Source organism: Terrapene carolina, unplaced genomic scaffold (genome assembly GCF_002925995.2).
Source record: "Terrapene carolina triunguis isolate 2854851 unplaced genomic scaffold, T_m_triunguis-2.0 Scaffold131, whole genome shotgun sequence".
Classification (NCBI taxonomy): Eukaryota; Metazoa; Chordata; order Testudines; family Emydidae; genus Terrapene; species Terrapene triunguis.
In genome coordinates this window covers 37507251-37523445 of record NW_020664482.1, presented here as the reverse complement: position 1 = coordinate 37523445, position 16195 = coordinate 37507251, and the positions used below count along the sequence as shown (strand labels likewise).

General features: G+C 54.6%; 1 protein-coding gene across 1 annotated transcript; it reads right to left on the bottom strand.

The window, feature by feature from the left end:
- Positions 1 to 714: 714 nt before the first annotated feature.
- On the bottom strand, positions 715 to 15110 carry SRPX2 (sushi repeat containing protein X-linked 2). Its single transcript, XM_024216168.3, has 11 exons — positions 14894 to 15110; positions 12616 to 12804; positions 8755 to 8838; positions 8325 to 8516; positions 6516 to 6692; positions 5809 to 5935; positions 5541 to 5662; positions 4881 to 5060; positions 2062 to 2195; positions 1864 to 1985; positions 715 to 1059 (listed from the first exon to the last, which is right to left on the bottom strand). The coding sequence occupies exons 2-11, from the start codon at positions 12683 to 12685 to the stop codon at positions 879 to 881; spliced, it is 1389 nt and encodes a 462-aa protein (XP_024071936.1). The 5' UTR covers positions 12686 to 12804; positions 14894 to 15110; the 3' UTR covers positions 715 to 878.
- Positions 15111 to 16195: the final 1085 nt, after the last annotated feature.

Sequence of the window (16195 nt, the reverse complement as noted above, 5' to 3'; positions counted from 1 at the left end):
CAGCTCTTGGTAACAAGCCTCATGTCATGCAGCAGGGATTCATAGACTGCCCTGGGCAGCCCCACTGTCGGCTGCTGTCATCCCTTGCCAGAGCATCCCAGCTCCACCTCTGGTGGCTTCACAAACATGCTTGATGTGTTTGTCATGATCTGATTTAGTTGGGGATTGCTTTGAGCAGGGGGTTGGACTAGATGACCTCCTGAGGTCCCTTCCAACCCTGATATTCTATGATTCTATCTGTATGGTGTGCTGGGGTAGAGTGCTATTGCTGGAGCCACACGTCCTCTGCCAGGGGGCTAGTGTGGCATGGGCATGCTGTGCTAGCACTGCATGGCAAACCTGGCCTGGGGTGCAGGCAGGGCATGCTGCATGGCTGAGAACCCTACTGCTGTTGGACATGCTTGTTTCTTACAAGAGAGGGGAATGAAATAACAAGGGAGGTGACCTAAGTTTACCCATTGATGTTCTGCTCCTGAGATGCAGCAGCTCCTGCTATTCCAACCTGAGCTCGGACCCTGCTGGGCTTGTGTTTCCTCCTTCCTGACTGGTAGCCTCCCCCTGCTGGTGTGATAGTGATGGTTTGGGCCTGGGCACAGGCTGATTGGTGGGGAGGGGGGAGAGAATGCTCCCCAACTCCTCTTTTCTCCTAACCTCACTGCTGGCCTGGTGCAGTAAAAGGCTGGTGTGACGTTGGTTTGGCCCAGCTAGCTCCCCTGAAAAGTCTGTGACCTTTGACACGGTTTCCTTCCTCACAGCTGACCCAAGACAATGCAGAAAGGGAATTCTCTGTCCTCTGAGGTTATGGGGTTCTGAATGTGAAGGGGTGGGAGCATTGGCACCCGGACTGCAGGGATCTGCCCCCACCTGTGCAGAGTCACTCATTCACACATGTCCCTGCTTTGTGCTCGCTGGGTGACCTCCTGGCTGCTCAGCAAGTAGGTGTCAATGAAGGTGAAGAGCTCCTCAGGGGTGACGGGCTCGATGTAGCGCTCGCGGTCCACGCCCTGCTTGTCAATCAGCACCATGTTAAAAGTGGAGCGGGTGATGTGCAGAAATTGTCTGTGGAAGCAATGAGTGGGTAGATGAGAGCCTGCTATGCCCACAGAGACTGACAGCATTTACATGCGTACAACTCAGTTCCCCACTGCCAGCACTCCAACCCCTGAGCTAGGTTACTGACTGCTGGATTTTGTGGGACCCTCTGGTTTTCCACAGGCCTGTGCAGGATAATTTAGGGCTAAGATACCACCCTGCTGCTCTGTGGGGATAGCTCAGTGTCTGACATAAGCAGGTGACAGGGCTGGAATTCACTCTCCCAGCTACACAGGCAGAAGGAGCTGTCATCTGCACTTGTGACAGGATTCAGGCCACCAGCACTCAGGAGGATGGGTGCCTTTCCTGCAAGCAGGTGTCTCTAATGACTCTGTAGCTGTGCTCCATCACAGTCACTGCTGGGACACTCAGCCCCAAAAGTACAAGCCTCCCCCCCACTACATGAGCTCAGGGCCGGCTCCAGGCACCAGCCCACTAAGCTTGTGCTTGGGGCAGCACCTGGAGAGGGGCGGCGCGGTGCTCCAGCCGACGGGGAGAGCGGGGCCACGGCCGGGCTCGCCGCCCTCCCCCCGGGGCTCCGGGCGGCTGGAGGCTTTTTTGCCTGGGGCGGCAAAAAAGCCAGAGCCGGCCCTGCATGAGCTAAAGCAGTAGCTACAGGATTTCTAAGGAGCAGGCTCTTACGGTTGCTAGGAGCTGCCCTAAGACTGAGACAGTCATCCATCCCTGGCAGTGTATTGCACCCACAGGTCGAACTGGGGGTCATGATCCCGCTTGCTGTGAGCTATTGTGGCTGTCCACCACCCCTGATACCTGAGCTCCTCGATGATGTCAGCTGAGAGCTGGTGTTCACGGATGCGGCCCACCTCGTGGGGGGGCTGCCCCACCAGCTCGAGGATGGTGACATGCCGCAGGTCCAGCCCACAGGTGGCTTGCTGCAGACAGGAGAAGAGCCAGTCAGATGCTGTTTCGTGGGATTGGGGCTGGAGGAGGCACAGGGGAGAGGCTCACCTGCAACATGGCGATCTGCATCTTGTAGTAGCGAGTGGAGGGGTCAGGAGCAGAGACTATCAGGAGACGGCGTTTCTCATAGAACTGATCCAGGAGGCCAGCGGCCGAGTTCACGTCCACGTTGATCTGCATGGCTGAGGTGGGAAGGTGAGCTCGTGAGCACAAACAGGGAGGTGGCTAGTGGGGGCTTCTGACCCCTGCTCTATCTGCAGGATCTTAGTGTAGCCTGCCTGAGAAGTCAGCTGCCTTCTCCCAGCAAGCTGATGTGTCTTGCCTGGATTGGGGCTCTCTGTTCTCTATCAGCAGGAACCATTTCACCAGCTTCTCCAGCAGAGGGCAGCAAATATGCCAGGGGAGCCACACCCCACTGTCACATAAACCAGGGAGTCTGCGTCTCACCCAGTTGAGAGCAGCCAGGAGCGGATGGCTTGCGTCTCATCAGCCTGAGAGAGAGTGAGAATGCCCCCGGGCCATGCCAGCCAGGCCACGCAGATCAAGGAGGAACCCAGTGCCTCAGCAGACCAGACCTCCATCTCAGCGTTGAATGTGGTTGGGGACTTCACGGTGGCCAGCCTGGCCAGCTATGTTGCATTACTGCTCTAGGAGTGGCCAGCAGGAGATGGGGACTAGCCAGGGGATATAACCTAAGGATGGTGTTGGTGACTGTTTTAACGAATGGCTGAAAACAGGACGGCTTTGAGTCTTTTCCCCTTTCCCCAGGCTTATGCTGGGGCAACTCCAATGGCTTCTGTGGTGCTACCCCTGATTTGCCCTGGGATGAGAGGAGTGGTAAATCTTGGGCTTTGTAAACAATGGTATGAGCAAGATGAATGGGGTGGTGCGGTGGAGCCTTTGCCTAGCCCAGTCTAGGGAGAGCAGCAGGTTCAGTTCTAGTACCATGGCCATGGGTCTCCTGGGTTTTAAATAGTACTTATGAAGAGGAGAGGGGGATTTTCTCTAGGCAGCCCAGGTGCTGGGATTCCCGTGCAACCTGACCTGGGCCTACGCCACAAGACTCAGATCTGGATCCAACCTGCCCTGGATGCAGGTGGTGTTCAGATCCAGGGGTTGGTTTGGCACACGGCGCTGAGAGGGGTCAGCTGCCAAGTCTGGATCTGGATTCCAATTTCCCCAAAGGGCAAGGGGGTTGGGGTGGGGGTTTGGTTCAGGCCCATGTGTGTATCTGAGACAAGGCCAGTAAGAATAGCATCATCCCCAGCTTTGCCACCAGGCAGGTTCTGACAACCAGTACCAAAGTGAGCCCTGGGACAGGGCTGGCTGATATTAACAAAGAGAGAAAGAAAATGAGTGAACTCAAGGTAAGGGGCCGCTGGGCAAATCTAATTCTGACGGAGGAGGCGTGGGGGCTGCTAGAAACAGCTGCACTGTACTCCTTCCTTTCCCTTATCCAATTCATCTGAACATCCAACCAGCCCCTAAAGGCAGCACATGCTGCACTGAGGGCTTCTGTGCAGTTGTTTTCTAACGAGGTGATGCACAGAGAGTGTAATGGCCTAGGGGGCGTCTCCTCCACGTTCCCGACTAGCCCGTTAGAACAACCAGAGAAGAGGGCCATTTGGAAGATCTCATCTCAGGTTTGTCAGCAAGCGTGCGGCAGCTCGGGGAGTTTGCTCAGACTAAGGCAAGCTGCTCAACCCGCCACTGCCCAAATGGGGGAAGCAGGGCTGGTGCAACCTATTAGGTGACCTAGGCGGTCGCCTAGGGCGCTAGCATTTTGGGGGCAGCATTTTCTTCGGCGGTGACCGCGGGGGCCGGATCTTTGGCTACCCCACTCGTCGTCGGCATTTAGGCGGAGGGGGCAGGGGGAGGGCCGCCTGCAGCAAGTAAGGGGGGGGGTGGCATGCGGGGAACTCCCCACCCCAGCTCACCTCTGCTCCGCCTCCTCCCCTGAGCATACCGCCCCGCTCTGCTTCTCTCCCTGCCTGGCGCTGCAAGCCTGGGAGATGGGAGAAGTGGAGCAGCGATGGCGTGCTTGGGGAGGAGGCAGAGCAGAGGTGAGCTGGGGTGGGGAGCTGCTGCATGGCTCCCTGGGCAGGGGGGGAGCTGCCACGGGGGAGGTGCCTCAGGGCGGAGGTGGGGAGCTGCCGCGTGGGGGGGGGGGCCCCAGGGGGGGGGGGGGGGGGCGCGGGGGGGGGGGGGCTGCGGGGGGGCGGGGGGGGGGGGGAGGGCGCAAGGTGGAAGTTTTGCCTAGGACGCGAAACATCCTTGCACCGGCCCTGGGGGGAGGCATGGGTGACAGTTGCCATCTTGGCCGAACACCTCCAGAGCTACAAGCACAAGCAGCTACAGCTTGAGCTCAAGCTCTGAGGTAATCACAGACTCATCCCCACTGTGGATCAGGCCCAGAATGAGGCTCAGAGTCACATGCTCAACAGTAGGTGAGAGGCTGGGCCAGAGACCCAAGAGGACCGTTGTGGGATGCTAGCCCTGTCTGCCAATGGCTCCCAAGCCTTGGCACTGCCATTCCTTATTTCCACCATAAGTGATTTTCCACCATAGAAGGGAGGAGGCTCCACATCTGGATGGAGGGGGATGTCCCTCATGAGGAGGCTGGCTGGGGGATGCTCAGGCAGTGCGGATGCTGCCAGGAAAGCCCTATGCTCACCGATGAATATCAGGGCCTTGATTTGATGAGCTCCTGGGAACTGGAGACAGAACAGACCCAGTTCAGCACAAGGGGGAGCTGCCTGATTCATAAAGCCCTGTGCAGGTGTCCCGGTGAAGGCAGTTCAGTTGTTTCCAGGCTATAGCCTCAGCCTGCACGCAACCCCGCCAGCAACTCTCCCCGTAACACTTACGCACACAAATAGGCTGGGATCCCGACCAGTGGCGGCTGGACTGGCAGACGCGGGAGGGGCTCCCTTGGCGTTCATAGCCCCCATCACATAAGTACTCGCATGTGGCACCGTAGTTATTGCCTTCAGAGGTGCAGCTGAGGTAGCCGTGTTGCGGCGGCTTCAGAACAGGGCAGCGTCTTACTGCAAAAGGGAGAGCGGATGTCAAGGATAAGGGACGCCTTGATCTAGCACAGGCTGCAGTGCTGGAGGAGTGAGGAGTGGGTTAGCCAAGGTGCCAGGAGGCCCTAGAGGGATTTGGGCCAGGAATGACCTGAGTGCCCATAGCTCCAAGGTCCAAGAGAGCCAGGGATGCAGGATTGGGGATTTGGCACCATGTGTCCTGGGGTATGGTCAGAGGTCATGAGACAGTTAGGGAGAGTGGGAGAAAGTGCCAGGTGTCCTGGAATGGCTTGGGCTTAGCAGGGTTCTGATGGTGGCAGGAGCACAGGACCTGCAGGTGACACTGATCACATGGGGGACAACGTGCAGGAACCAAAACTTGTTCCCACACATCCTTGGTGTGAGCGCGGCTCCTGAGCCCATGCAGGGGAAGAATTGGCTCCTCCAGCCAAGGTGTGAGGAAGCTGGGGTCCCAGGTGCAGCAGGTGACCCGTCCCTTACCTTGGACTCGGACGATGAATTTGCAGCTCGCTCGGTTGTAGGCCTGGTCGTAGGCGATATAACGGATAACATGCTCCCCCTCTGGAAACTCAGACCCAGGTTCTGGGCCCCGCAGTGTCACTCTGGACCCAAAAGACACAGAGTTGCTTCAGTGTGCGGTGCCTTTCTCCCAGCTGGGCCTTTGTTTTGATCCCTACGAAGCGACATCAGGGCAACAAAGCCACCAGACCCTGTTTGAGCTGGGGGTCCTGCAGCCCTCAGCACTCACCGTTTGATGATGCCATCAGCAGAGTCCTTCACATGGGGTGGGTCCCAGTACACAGTGGCTGTCAGCTTCTCTGGCTCCGCCATCCTCTCTCGTGTCTCCGGGCATCGGATCTTGGGGGGCTCAATATCTGCCCAAGCAAAGCAGAGAGAAACTCCAGGGGAACCACGTGGGGCAGGGCCACAGTACAGGGTAGGTGACGTTCAGCAATAAACCCTGGGAGGAGGCAGTAAAACCCACGGGGGCAAGGAACTAGGAGAAAGCACAGGGACATGCAATAGTTCCCTCCCTAGGGAAGCTAGCCAGGGTGAGCCATGCAGACAGCAATGCACCCTGGGGCAGAGACCCAGAATAATCCACTGAGATGCCATGCCCAGTGTGAGGGAACTAGGACAAAGCACAGGGATATGAGTCATTCCTTTCATGAGCCAAGCAATCACCTTAAACCAAGAGGAATACAATGCCTCTGGGGGAGGTAAGCAAGGTAAACCATGGGAAGTAACTTTGGTACAGCAGTCCCCAGTGGAAGGTATCCAGGATTAGCTGGGGTTTGTAATCCTCTGGGAGTGAGGGGACCAGGGATCAACCATGAGCACAGTAATATCCCCACAGAGCAGGCACTGAGGAGACACTCTGGGCAATCCTAGTCTCTAGGGCATATGTGCAGGATGAGCCAGGCTGGCAGTAAAGACAGCAGGGTGAGAATTTACCTACACAGATTGGCTCGCTGCCGCTCCACCGCCCATTCTCCATGCACATCCGGCTGCGGTCACCCTCCAGGTGGTACCCGGGGAGGCAGGAGTAATCACAGTGAGAGTCCAGCAGCGCCCCGGCTGAACACTGGTAGGAACCGCTCATCACTGCCGGCAGCACATGGCACCGGATCTCTGCAACGGAACGAGCAGATCTGCTCAGCAGACACAGGCGTGCAGAAATCCCTCTGGGGGCAGCACATGCTTCGGGACTGCAGCACTGGGGCTGGGGAGGGTTTGGAATGACACAGAACCAGACAGGATGGCCTTGAGCTCAGCTGCTCTGGGCCATGGGGTGGCTTGGCTTATAGGGCTCCTGAGTCTTTTTTCCATTCCAGCCCTCATGCAGCTTTGTAATGTGCGGCAATAAACCCCAATTTCCTCCCAATGCAGGCAGGAGGAGTAACAAGGTGACTCCCAGTCCTGGGGACCCTGAGAACCATTACAGACCTGAGGAGGTAGGACCTGGGGTCAGGTTTCTGGTGGAAAGAGACATGGACACAGAGAGCCTAGGGAAGGCAGGTGGGAGCTGGGGCTCCAGGGAGAAAGAACTCTCCAGAGCCCGGGAATGGGTTGGGGAAAGGGCCCAGAACCAAGCCACGGTAGGAAGTTCCAGAGAGGCAACAAGAATGCTGAGGAAGCAGAACTTAGCTGCCAGCTACAGGATCCCTCTGCTGGAACCCAGAGTAGAGGAAGGATCTAGGTTCCCCTAACGGCCACCAAGGAAGGTGGGGTGAAAGCCCCTGAGGTAAGGGGTGGAAAGACCATTGAACCCAGAGTCGGGGCAGAAGGCCTGCTGTAAGGTCACTGGACTATTGTTTGGTGGGATTCTCTATTACCCAGAACGGGACCTGGGGCAGGCTAAGCCACGAAAAGAAGCCGAGCACTGCAGAAGTGCCAAAGGAGAGCCTGCTAGGCCGTACCCAGCCAGGAGGGGCTGCACTGGCCAGTAAGTCACTCTTCTACAGAGCCCAAAGTGCTTTACAAGCTGCGCACTGCAGTGGTTCTCAGTGTGTGGTCCAGGTTGTTGCTCAGAGCCTTTCTGGGTGCCTGATAGAGGGGCTGCTGCCCCAGCAGGTGCCATCTGTCAGTCTCCAATGTGGTATCGTCACCCCAAGCATTCAGAAACGAGTCTGGCTTAGAAATCATGAGAACTTTTAAAAGAATAATAACTGTTGGGGGCTTTGTCTACTGGTTCCTGAGCCCTAAGGGTGTGCCTGGGTCACATTCTGCCGCTTTTCTCCCCAACCAGGAGGACTGGGACCCTACGTTTTTAATGAAAGCTGAGAATCTCTCCTAATCACACGAGTCCCGGAGCTGCGGCTTTAAGACAAACATCAAATATCAGGAGACTTGTGATAAAATCATGAGAGTCAGCGACATTGTCACTGCCATTTCCTGTTAGGGACAGCTCAGGTCAGGACTCCTTTAGGGCTTCCAGGGTTTGGTTTTGACCAATGCAATTTTAAAAAGCCCTTCCTCACCCTGCCCCCTGCACAGATGCTTCATGTCTCTCTTCAGCAGGCTCTTCCTTTGTGGTAAAAAGAAAGGCGACTGCAACTGATGCAACACCAGAGCCCGGGGGTGGCAGCAAATAAGCAAGAGACTAGAGCAGGCAGTGAGTGGAGATCAGGTCCTAATGGACATGAAGTGCTGCACCCAACACAGACACCAAACAGTCCCTCCCCATTGCCTCTGTCGTGTAACCCAGCACTAGTCGCCGTCAGGACAGCATGCTCACACACCCCTTTCCCATACAGGACTTACGTCTGCAGTAGGCAGTGCCAGACCAGCGCCGGCTCGGCAAGCACTGCACTGACCTCCGTCCTATTAGCCGGAAACCTCGATCGCATGAGAGTTCGCAGCGCGTCCCCAGGCTGCTGCGGTAATTCCCTCCCCTGGGGGAGTAGCAGGTCGCCTCTCCGTGGTGGATGTTTAATGAATAGCACCACTGGGGAACTAAGGAGAGAGAGAGAAAGGAGGGGAGATGTCAGTGCTAAATGTTCAGACGGACTAGTCTAGCTGGGCAAACTCTGTGCTTCATTTCCAGGGTCTTGGGGCAGCATGTGGCCCGGATGAGGGGCAGCCCAGCATCAGTCCCGGTCAGGGGCGCCCGTCTATGGGCATCTGGGGAGCCATGGAGAAGGCTTGGGATGACTTCCCCTGGCCTGGTGGAAGCTCACTGTGCAACTGTTACCTCGATAGTCCAAGGCAGGAGCTTGGGGAGCCTCTTCCACATACACTTCATTGTTGTACCTCTCAGTAGTGTCATAGCCAGAACCTAGTGGGAGGAGAGAATGGTGAGGTGGGGTCTCAACCTGAGTGTCATGCTTCTGCATCCCACCCCTGATTCTCCTTCAGAGTAGCGTATGAGGTGCTGGGGGTCTGCAGAGAAATGGTGACAGGAGCTGCGCTGACGTTGGGCTCTAGGGAATTATCCCTCTCCAGAACTCCTGGAAAGAGACTTGCTCCCTGGGCAACATCTGCTTCCTACAGCAATGCCTCCCAGTGTGGGGCCTCCCTCAGGGGGAACCATCTATGGACTCTGGCTTCCCCCTCAGCATTCACAGCCCTTGTTAAGATACTGTCTCCATCCCCCTGGCAACCTGGAATGCCTGTCTCCTCTCAGGCTCCTTGGTACCCAGGAATGGTGTGCTGAGGCAGACACTAGACTGAGAGGAGCAGGGGGAAGGCCTGCATTGCCACAGCCAGGGGGGTAAAACACTGCCATTCAGAGCTGGTAGCACTTCACACCCACTCTGCACTGGTGTGAACGACTGCCCGAGGTGCAGGGCCAGGGGGAATTAGGTCTGAGGGGTGCGCAGCAGTGGGTGCTATCTGATGACAGTGGTCACATATTATACATGTGCATGGGTAAAGGGCTGCACCAGCAGCAGGCCTAGAGTCCTGCATGGATTGGCTGCTGGAGCAGTTTGGGGGTTGTGCTCCTTTCTCACTGACACTTGATTCTCTCACTCTGTCCCTGTCTCAGCTCCTCCACAGACAGGGCCCCAGCCAAGCGCTGAGGAGGGAGCACATCTATGCAGAAACCTCAGCCCTCAGCTGGCAGTGACATGGTTTGTGTGGCTGGCACTGTCTAGCAGACTAAACAGCCTGGTGTGCCAGGCTCATTAATGACAGGAAGTGGGTGTCGGAGTGGAGCACAGCTGGACAGGGGACAACTCAGTCCTTTCATGAACAAAATTCCAGGAAGTGGCGTCCCAGCACTCCCCTCTCACACCCCCGCCACGGAGTTATGGGGCGAGTGGTGGGAAGAACAGGATTGGGCCCCCACTCCTGTGCGACTCAGCAAAGGGAATGCTCACTATGCCAGGGCCGGGACACATGCAGACGTCCAGAGCTGAATGAACGCGGAGACCGAACTTCCCTCTTAGCCATGGCCAGCAGTGGATGCATTTGAGCCCCAATGAATGAAATGGGCTGACAAGTGGCATTCTCGAGCTGTGAGCTCACCTTTCAGCTGGATTTCCTCTCATTCCAGACTCATTCTTTCCCTCTCCACTCCAGTGACTGCATGTGAGCGTGCTAAATTTTGCTCCTATTTTTTTTTTTTTTTTAGTGCCTGTGCCCCGTGCATTGTTTCTGAATTAGCCTTGAAACCAAATGTCTGTGCTAAGCAGGATCCCAGATGTTTCTCTACAAGCTCGGCATGCAGGCTCCTGTGGGGAAAGGAAACCCCAGCTCAGAGTGACCAGGGAGAGCGCATTACCCTGGCCTCCAGGATCGGAGCACTAGAGGCTCTAGGGGAGCGGGGTAAGTCTCACTGAGATCTGCTCATACCGTCCCCTGACTCACACTCAGTCCAGAGTCTTGCCTTCTCTTTTTCTCTCCCTCCCCTGCTGAAGGGCTGATGGGTGGGGGATGAAAGGAGAGGGGTTGTCACCTGAGCACACTCCATCCACCCACCCCTCTGAAGAACCTCCATGTTGGGGGAAGCTTTATGAACCATAATAATACAACTTCCCCTACCCGTTCCTGATCCCCAATTAAACTGCACTGTTCCTCTGACCCACTCGTTTCTACAGAGCCTTTCACCCCAGAGCCCTTCACACACTTCATACATGCAGTGCCACTGAAATGCAGCCACCTCTGGGCACCCACCCAGCATGCAGGGAGCCTCCGGAGGGGAAGACCGTGGCTAGAACATCGAGGCAAACCCCCTACTCTGCTGTGAGATCTTTGATATCCATTCTAAGCAGCCAGCACCTCCGTTTTTAAGGCTCACACACAGCAAAGCGTGTGGAACTCAATGCATCTACCTCATAGGAAGGATGGGCTGACTCAGCCCTGCTGGGATTTGAATGTATGGTTGCAGGGAGTCTCACTATTATAAACCTGATGCTGAGGCCACAGAGCCATCCCCTCCAGGAGAGAGTGATGCATACATGGAAATGTGCTTTTTCATCCCCAGTCTGTATTTATTGAGTGATTTCATGGCTCAGTATGAATCAGGCAGAGAGCAGAGCCTGAGACAACAAAGCAGGGAGGATCTATCGGTGCAAGGATGAGCTGGGGGTGGGAACTGAGACCAATCTAATCCATTTGGGTGTCAAAGCTCTCCAGGGGGTTGCAGAGGCCTTTACAGTGTTGGGGAGGGGGATCTGGGCCTCCTGAGAGCCCCTCCCATGCTAACCTGGCAATGGTTTGTAGCTGGGATGCTGGGGGAGAGAGTTTGGTTTCTATAGCAAACAAGCTGAGGGGTTGTAAGTGGGCAGGTTAGCCAAGGATGGGAAGAGGCTCGGGTTTTGGTCTGTGCAGCTGTTCCAGACAAACAATCGCGTGCCAAAGGCTCCTGAAGGAGCTGAGGGCATGTGGAAAAATTTAGTTCCTGCCACTGTGGCTGGGATGGGGGAAGTTTGTTGTTTACTCCTCTCTGGATGTGTTCCTAACCCCAGTGCTGGGTCTGTCTTTTCCCTCCCCCACCCCCAGCAGGGCCCTCTGAGCAGTCATGTCAACCTCCTGGGGGTAGGTTTGTCTTTTGTTATCCAGCTCCTCCCTAGTCCCCTAACCCAAACCTGCTCCCTGGCACTCAGCAAACCGCTGCCCTCAGGGCACGTCCACTTTAAGTGATGCTTTAGTTGACTCCCCCGACACCTCCACAAGGAGAGAGAGAGAGAGAGCACCTTTCTGAGGTTCCTCTGGCTTCCATCAGTAGGCCTTGAACCTGTTCCAAACTGGGTCACCTTTCCCGGAGTGCCTGGAGGAAAAGGGGTCCTGGGATTGGCTGCAAGGCTGAACTCAATCCTTTATTCCAGCAGTCAGAGCTCCCCACCATGCTCCCTTTCCCCTCCTCCTTCACCAAACTCCCCTAGTGTTCCCAGCTATGAACTGCACCTGCTTCCCTCTGCTCTACTCATTTACTCTTAGGGTATGTCTACACTACAGGATTAATCCGAATTTAGATAATTCGAATTTGGGAAACAGGTTGTATAAATTCGATTGTGCGCGGCCACACTAAGCACCTTAATTCGGTTTTAAACCACATTAATTCGGTGGTGTGCGGCCACACTACCCCATTAACTTAAACACAGTAATTCGGTGGTGTGCGTCCACACTAACCCTAATTCGAATTAACAAAATCGATTTAGGCTCTACTCCGTTCGTCGAGGTGGAGTACAGAAATCGATTTAAAGGGCCCTTTAATTCGAATTAACTGGCTCTGTAGTGTGGACGGGTGAAGGGTTAATTCGGATTAAGGCAGCTAAATCCGAATTAAAGTCCTAGTGTAGACCAGGCCTTAGACACCACAACAGGGCCACCCAGAGTGGGGGGGCAAGTGGGGCAATTTGCCCCGGGCCCCACAGGGCCCCCCATGAGAATATAGTATTCTATAGTATTGCAACCTTTTTTTATGGAAGGGGCCCCCAAAATTGCTTTGCCCCAGGCCCCCTGAATCCTCTGGGTGGCCCTGCACCACAAAGAAGAAAAGCAGCTCCTCCTGTGCCCTGAGAGAGTCCTACTCGCCCCTGTCGATTCCGCACTCCCTTGTAGCGCCAGCTGCTGTTGACTAACTCTCCTGTGCTGGGTGGACACTGACCTTCATACCATGTTGATGACACCAGCCTGGTGAGGAAAAGAAGTAGGAGTGGTGCTTCTCCTTGTGCCATTCTAGCATGTAGGGTGGGCCTGGGCCACGGGAGCTAGCACCTTGCCTGGTAGTGCACTCTGACGTTAGCAGGCAGGCTGCAGCCCGGAGAGCCCAGCAGGCAGCAGTGTGGACTGGTACCTAGAATAAAGGGAAGTGGGTTTAAAACAGAACAACCCCTGGCCATTGGTGTGTTATTGACCCACACATGCTTGTATTCTCCCCTAGCTTTGCTCTCCAGTCCATGCTGGTCAGATCCAGATTTTTCCCTAGTAGTGTCCACACCAAGCATTCAAAAATCACGACTCGGACCCCTTGCAAGCATGAGTCGCTTAAAAAGCATGAGATTTTGAAAAATAACAAATTCTGGGCTCTTTTTATTTGCCTCCTGGGGTTTTTGAGCCCCCAGGGAATCATGTTTTCAAGCTTTTCTCTGCAACCAAGAGGGCTAGAAACTTCCTTTTAAAAAAATGAAAGGGGAGGTTCTCACTGGATCCCCCGAGCTTTCAGAAATCCCCCCAAAATCATGAGACTCCTGATAAAATCATGAGAGTTGGCAACACTGTTTTCCACTGAGTCAAGGGCTTTTTAATGTGGAGGAAATTCATGCTGAAATTAGAAAGGAGTAAAACTCGTTGCTAACTCCAAAGTGGGTAGGTTGAGACGAGGCCCCAGGTTCTGATAAGTGACTCTAATCTGGGCCCATTTCTAGCTGAAATTCACCAAAATCTAGAGCACATGCTGATGTTATTTATTGGAATCAAAGGGCACAATTCACCCTTGCCCTACATCTTGTGTGATCATTTGCACCACTGCAGTGAGTAGAAAGACTACTGGAGCAGAGTGTGAGTGTTTAACATCTGCTTGGTGCTAGTGCAAAGGACTGCACAAGGCAAAGGGGGATTGGGCCCCATATGAACAGATAGAAAAGTGGAGGTTATGGGAGAGAGGATAAACCTTCAAGGGAAGAGGCCAGCTAAATGTACTGATTAGTAAGACATCTGTCCAGAGCAAAAAGAAGGGGGGTTTCTGGAGAAGGGCCTTGCTCCAGACTCTCCAGCATGGGGAGAGTTTCTTTGTGACTGACTCTCCAGGTTTGTTTGCTGTCTGAGTTAGAGTTTCACTCTCCTTCTGTAGGATTCAGTCAGTGCAGAGCCTGGAGGCAGATCCACTGAGTGAGGGCAGGTGTTAGGGCCAAGGCAGGGGAGCTAACGTTATTTACAGACAGCTCGACTGGAACAGGCATGGGGGAAAAAATGTGTTCGCTATTTACTGTGGCTTCAGGTCAGTGTTACTGCAACAGAATGAGTGCAACGGAAATGCATGAGGGAGGGGGAACTGGGGTACAGGACAGAGAGAGGGGAAGGAGGGCAGACAATGAAAGAGACTGAGATCCGGGGAGAGACACACAGACAGACCGATTGGTTACCAGAAGATCTTTACTCAGGAACTGCAGGTTGGCTGGATGACGAACCTCTAACAAACACAGAGAAGTAGCCAGGCAGACTGAGCAGATTGACAGGCAGCATTTGAGTAGAAAAACAAAATAAGATAGAAATTCCTGCTCCTTCTTGGTGATGCTGATCTGTATATTTAAAGACACTTCCCACCCCCACATTTCTATTGTTCCAAATCCTCCCTTTAGCTCAGGGGTTCTCAAGCTGGCGGTTAGGACCCCTCAGGGGATCATGAGGTTATTACATGGGGGGTCGCGAGCTGTCAACCTCCACCCCAAATCCCGCTTTGCCTCCAGCATTTATAGTGGTCTTAAATATATAAAAAAGTATTTTTAATTTATAAGGGGGGTCGCACTCAAAGGCTTGCTGTGTGAAAGGGGTCACCAGTACAAAAGTTTGAGAGCCACTGCTCTAGCTCATATCGCTGTAGGGTTTTACACCATGCTCATCACCTTAGTACCTGAGCCCCTCTGGGGCCTTCTCTATACAGAGGAGCCTGTCCTGTCACTGGCAACAGTTCAGTACCCCCTAAGTCTTTACCTGCTATATTAGTGAGAGTCTTGCAACCAACTGCTGGGATCCTTCCCCTGCCTCTGCTGGAGGAAGGTGCCTGGAGGGAGGCTTGTCACACAGCAGGAACATCTGTCTATCCTCAGCTCCAGGGGAAGCCTGCTAGGCGGTGTAGCTTAGTTCAAAAGCTTTCTGTGTCCGCACTCCCCAAGTCCCTTTCCCATGTGGATAGAAGTCAAATGGCTGGTTAAAGCAGATCTTACCTGCTTCACTGCTGCTCCCTCTCGTTGCCTTCTCTCTCCTCTCAGCCTGTTCAGGAAACTTGTGCTTTAACTTTCCCAAAGTGCGTGGTTTGTTCCTGCATCGTCTGAGACTTAGCTAACGTTGCCCAGATGTTCTGCGTCTGCATCTGCCAGACGTTTCCTTAAAGCTGTACTGTCCCGCAGAGAGGAGGAGGAGAAAAGAGAGAAGGCTAGGGAGGAGGCCCCCAACCGTGGCAGAAGGGCTGTCACCCTATGCAAAGATCTAAGCAGCTAATCTACCCACTGAAGACCAAATGTGGCCTGCAGCCCATAGTTAGAGCAATAGCTAGTGTAGCTAAGCCTGAGACTAGGATGTGGAATACTGAGGGCTGCAGATTTCATGACTCAGCATGAGCAGGCTCTGCAATCCAGGGTACAGCAGAGCAACAATTCGTAGGATCCACTGAGGGAAAGCCACATGGGAGCCACTTTACCATTTTCCTTCTGGTTGCACCCTTCTCAAATCCATGCCCAAAGCCAAGGATCAGGGTGAAGCATGCAGTGTCTGACATTGGGTTGGGTGATCTAACCCATTTCATGTAACGATTTCAGCTACAGCTTACCTTTTGAACACTAGGGGCCAAATTCTTTGCAGGTGTAAATTGGTGCCAGTTTACACCCACAGAAAAGCTGGCCCTAGGACTTTTTTCATTGGAGCAATTTAAAGATTTTGCATCTTTGAAACACTTCCCACACGCCCTTCCAAGGTAGGTAACTTCGATTATCTTTATCCCCATTGTACAGATGGACAAAGCGCAGAGAGTTGCCCAAAGCCACAGAGGACATGAGCATCAGTGGAATTCAGAAGCTCCCAGCTGTCCTGTGCTCAGATCACTAGACTGTGCTGAATGCATCTGAGCAATCTGGTTCTTATAAATCCAGGGCATAGGGCAGATGCTCTGATAGGACACTACAAATGTCTGCTGGCCACAACCAGTAATATGATGGCTCCTGAACTACTCTCACAGGGGCATGACACTGCTGCAAATGAAGAGAGAGATGAGGAGACTAGAGGGCTGCTGGCAGAGGTCCAGAAATGAATATAGTCATCTGCAGGGCCAGCTCTGGCTTTTTTGCCGGCCTAGGCAAAAAAGCCCCCCCCCCCCCCAGCGTGGCAGGGGAGGGCGCCGAGCCCGGCCGCGGGCCCGCAATCCCCGACCGGCCGGAGCGCCGGGGGGAGGGTGGCGAGCCCGGCCGGGGCTCTCCGCTCTCCCCAACCGGCCGGAGCGCCGGGAGCAGGGCAGAGAGCCCGGCCGGGGCTCT

Coding starts and splice junctions, on each gene's coding strand:
- SRPX2 (XM_024216168.3), bottom strand. CDS start 12,685: ATGGCACAAGGAGAAGCACCACTCCTACTTCTTTTCCTCACCAGGCTG. Junction 5,936..6,515: donor CAGCGAGCCAATCTGTGTAG/GTAAATTCTCAC, acceptor TTGCTTGGGCAG/ATATTGAGCCCCCCAAGATC. Junction 2,196..4,880: donor ATCCCAGCCTATTTGTGTGC/GTAAGTGTTACG, acceptor TTCCCACCTCAG/CCATGCAGATCAACGTGGAC.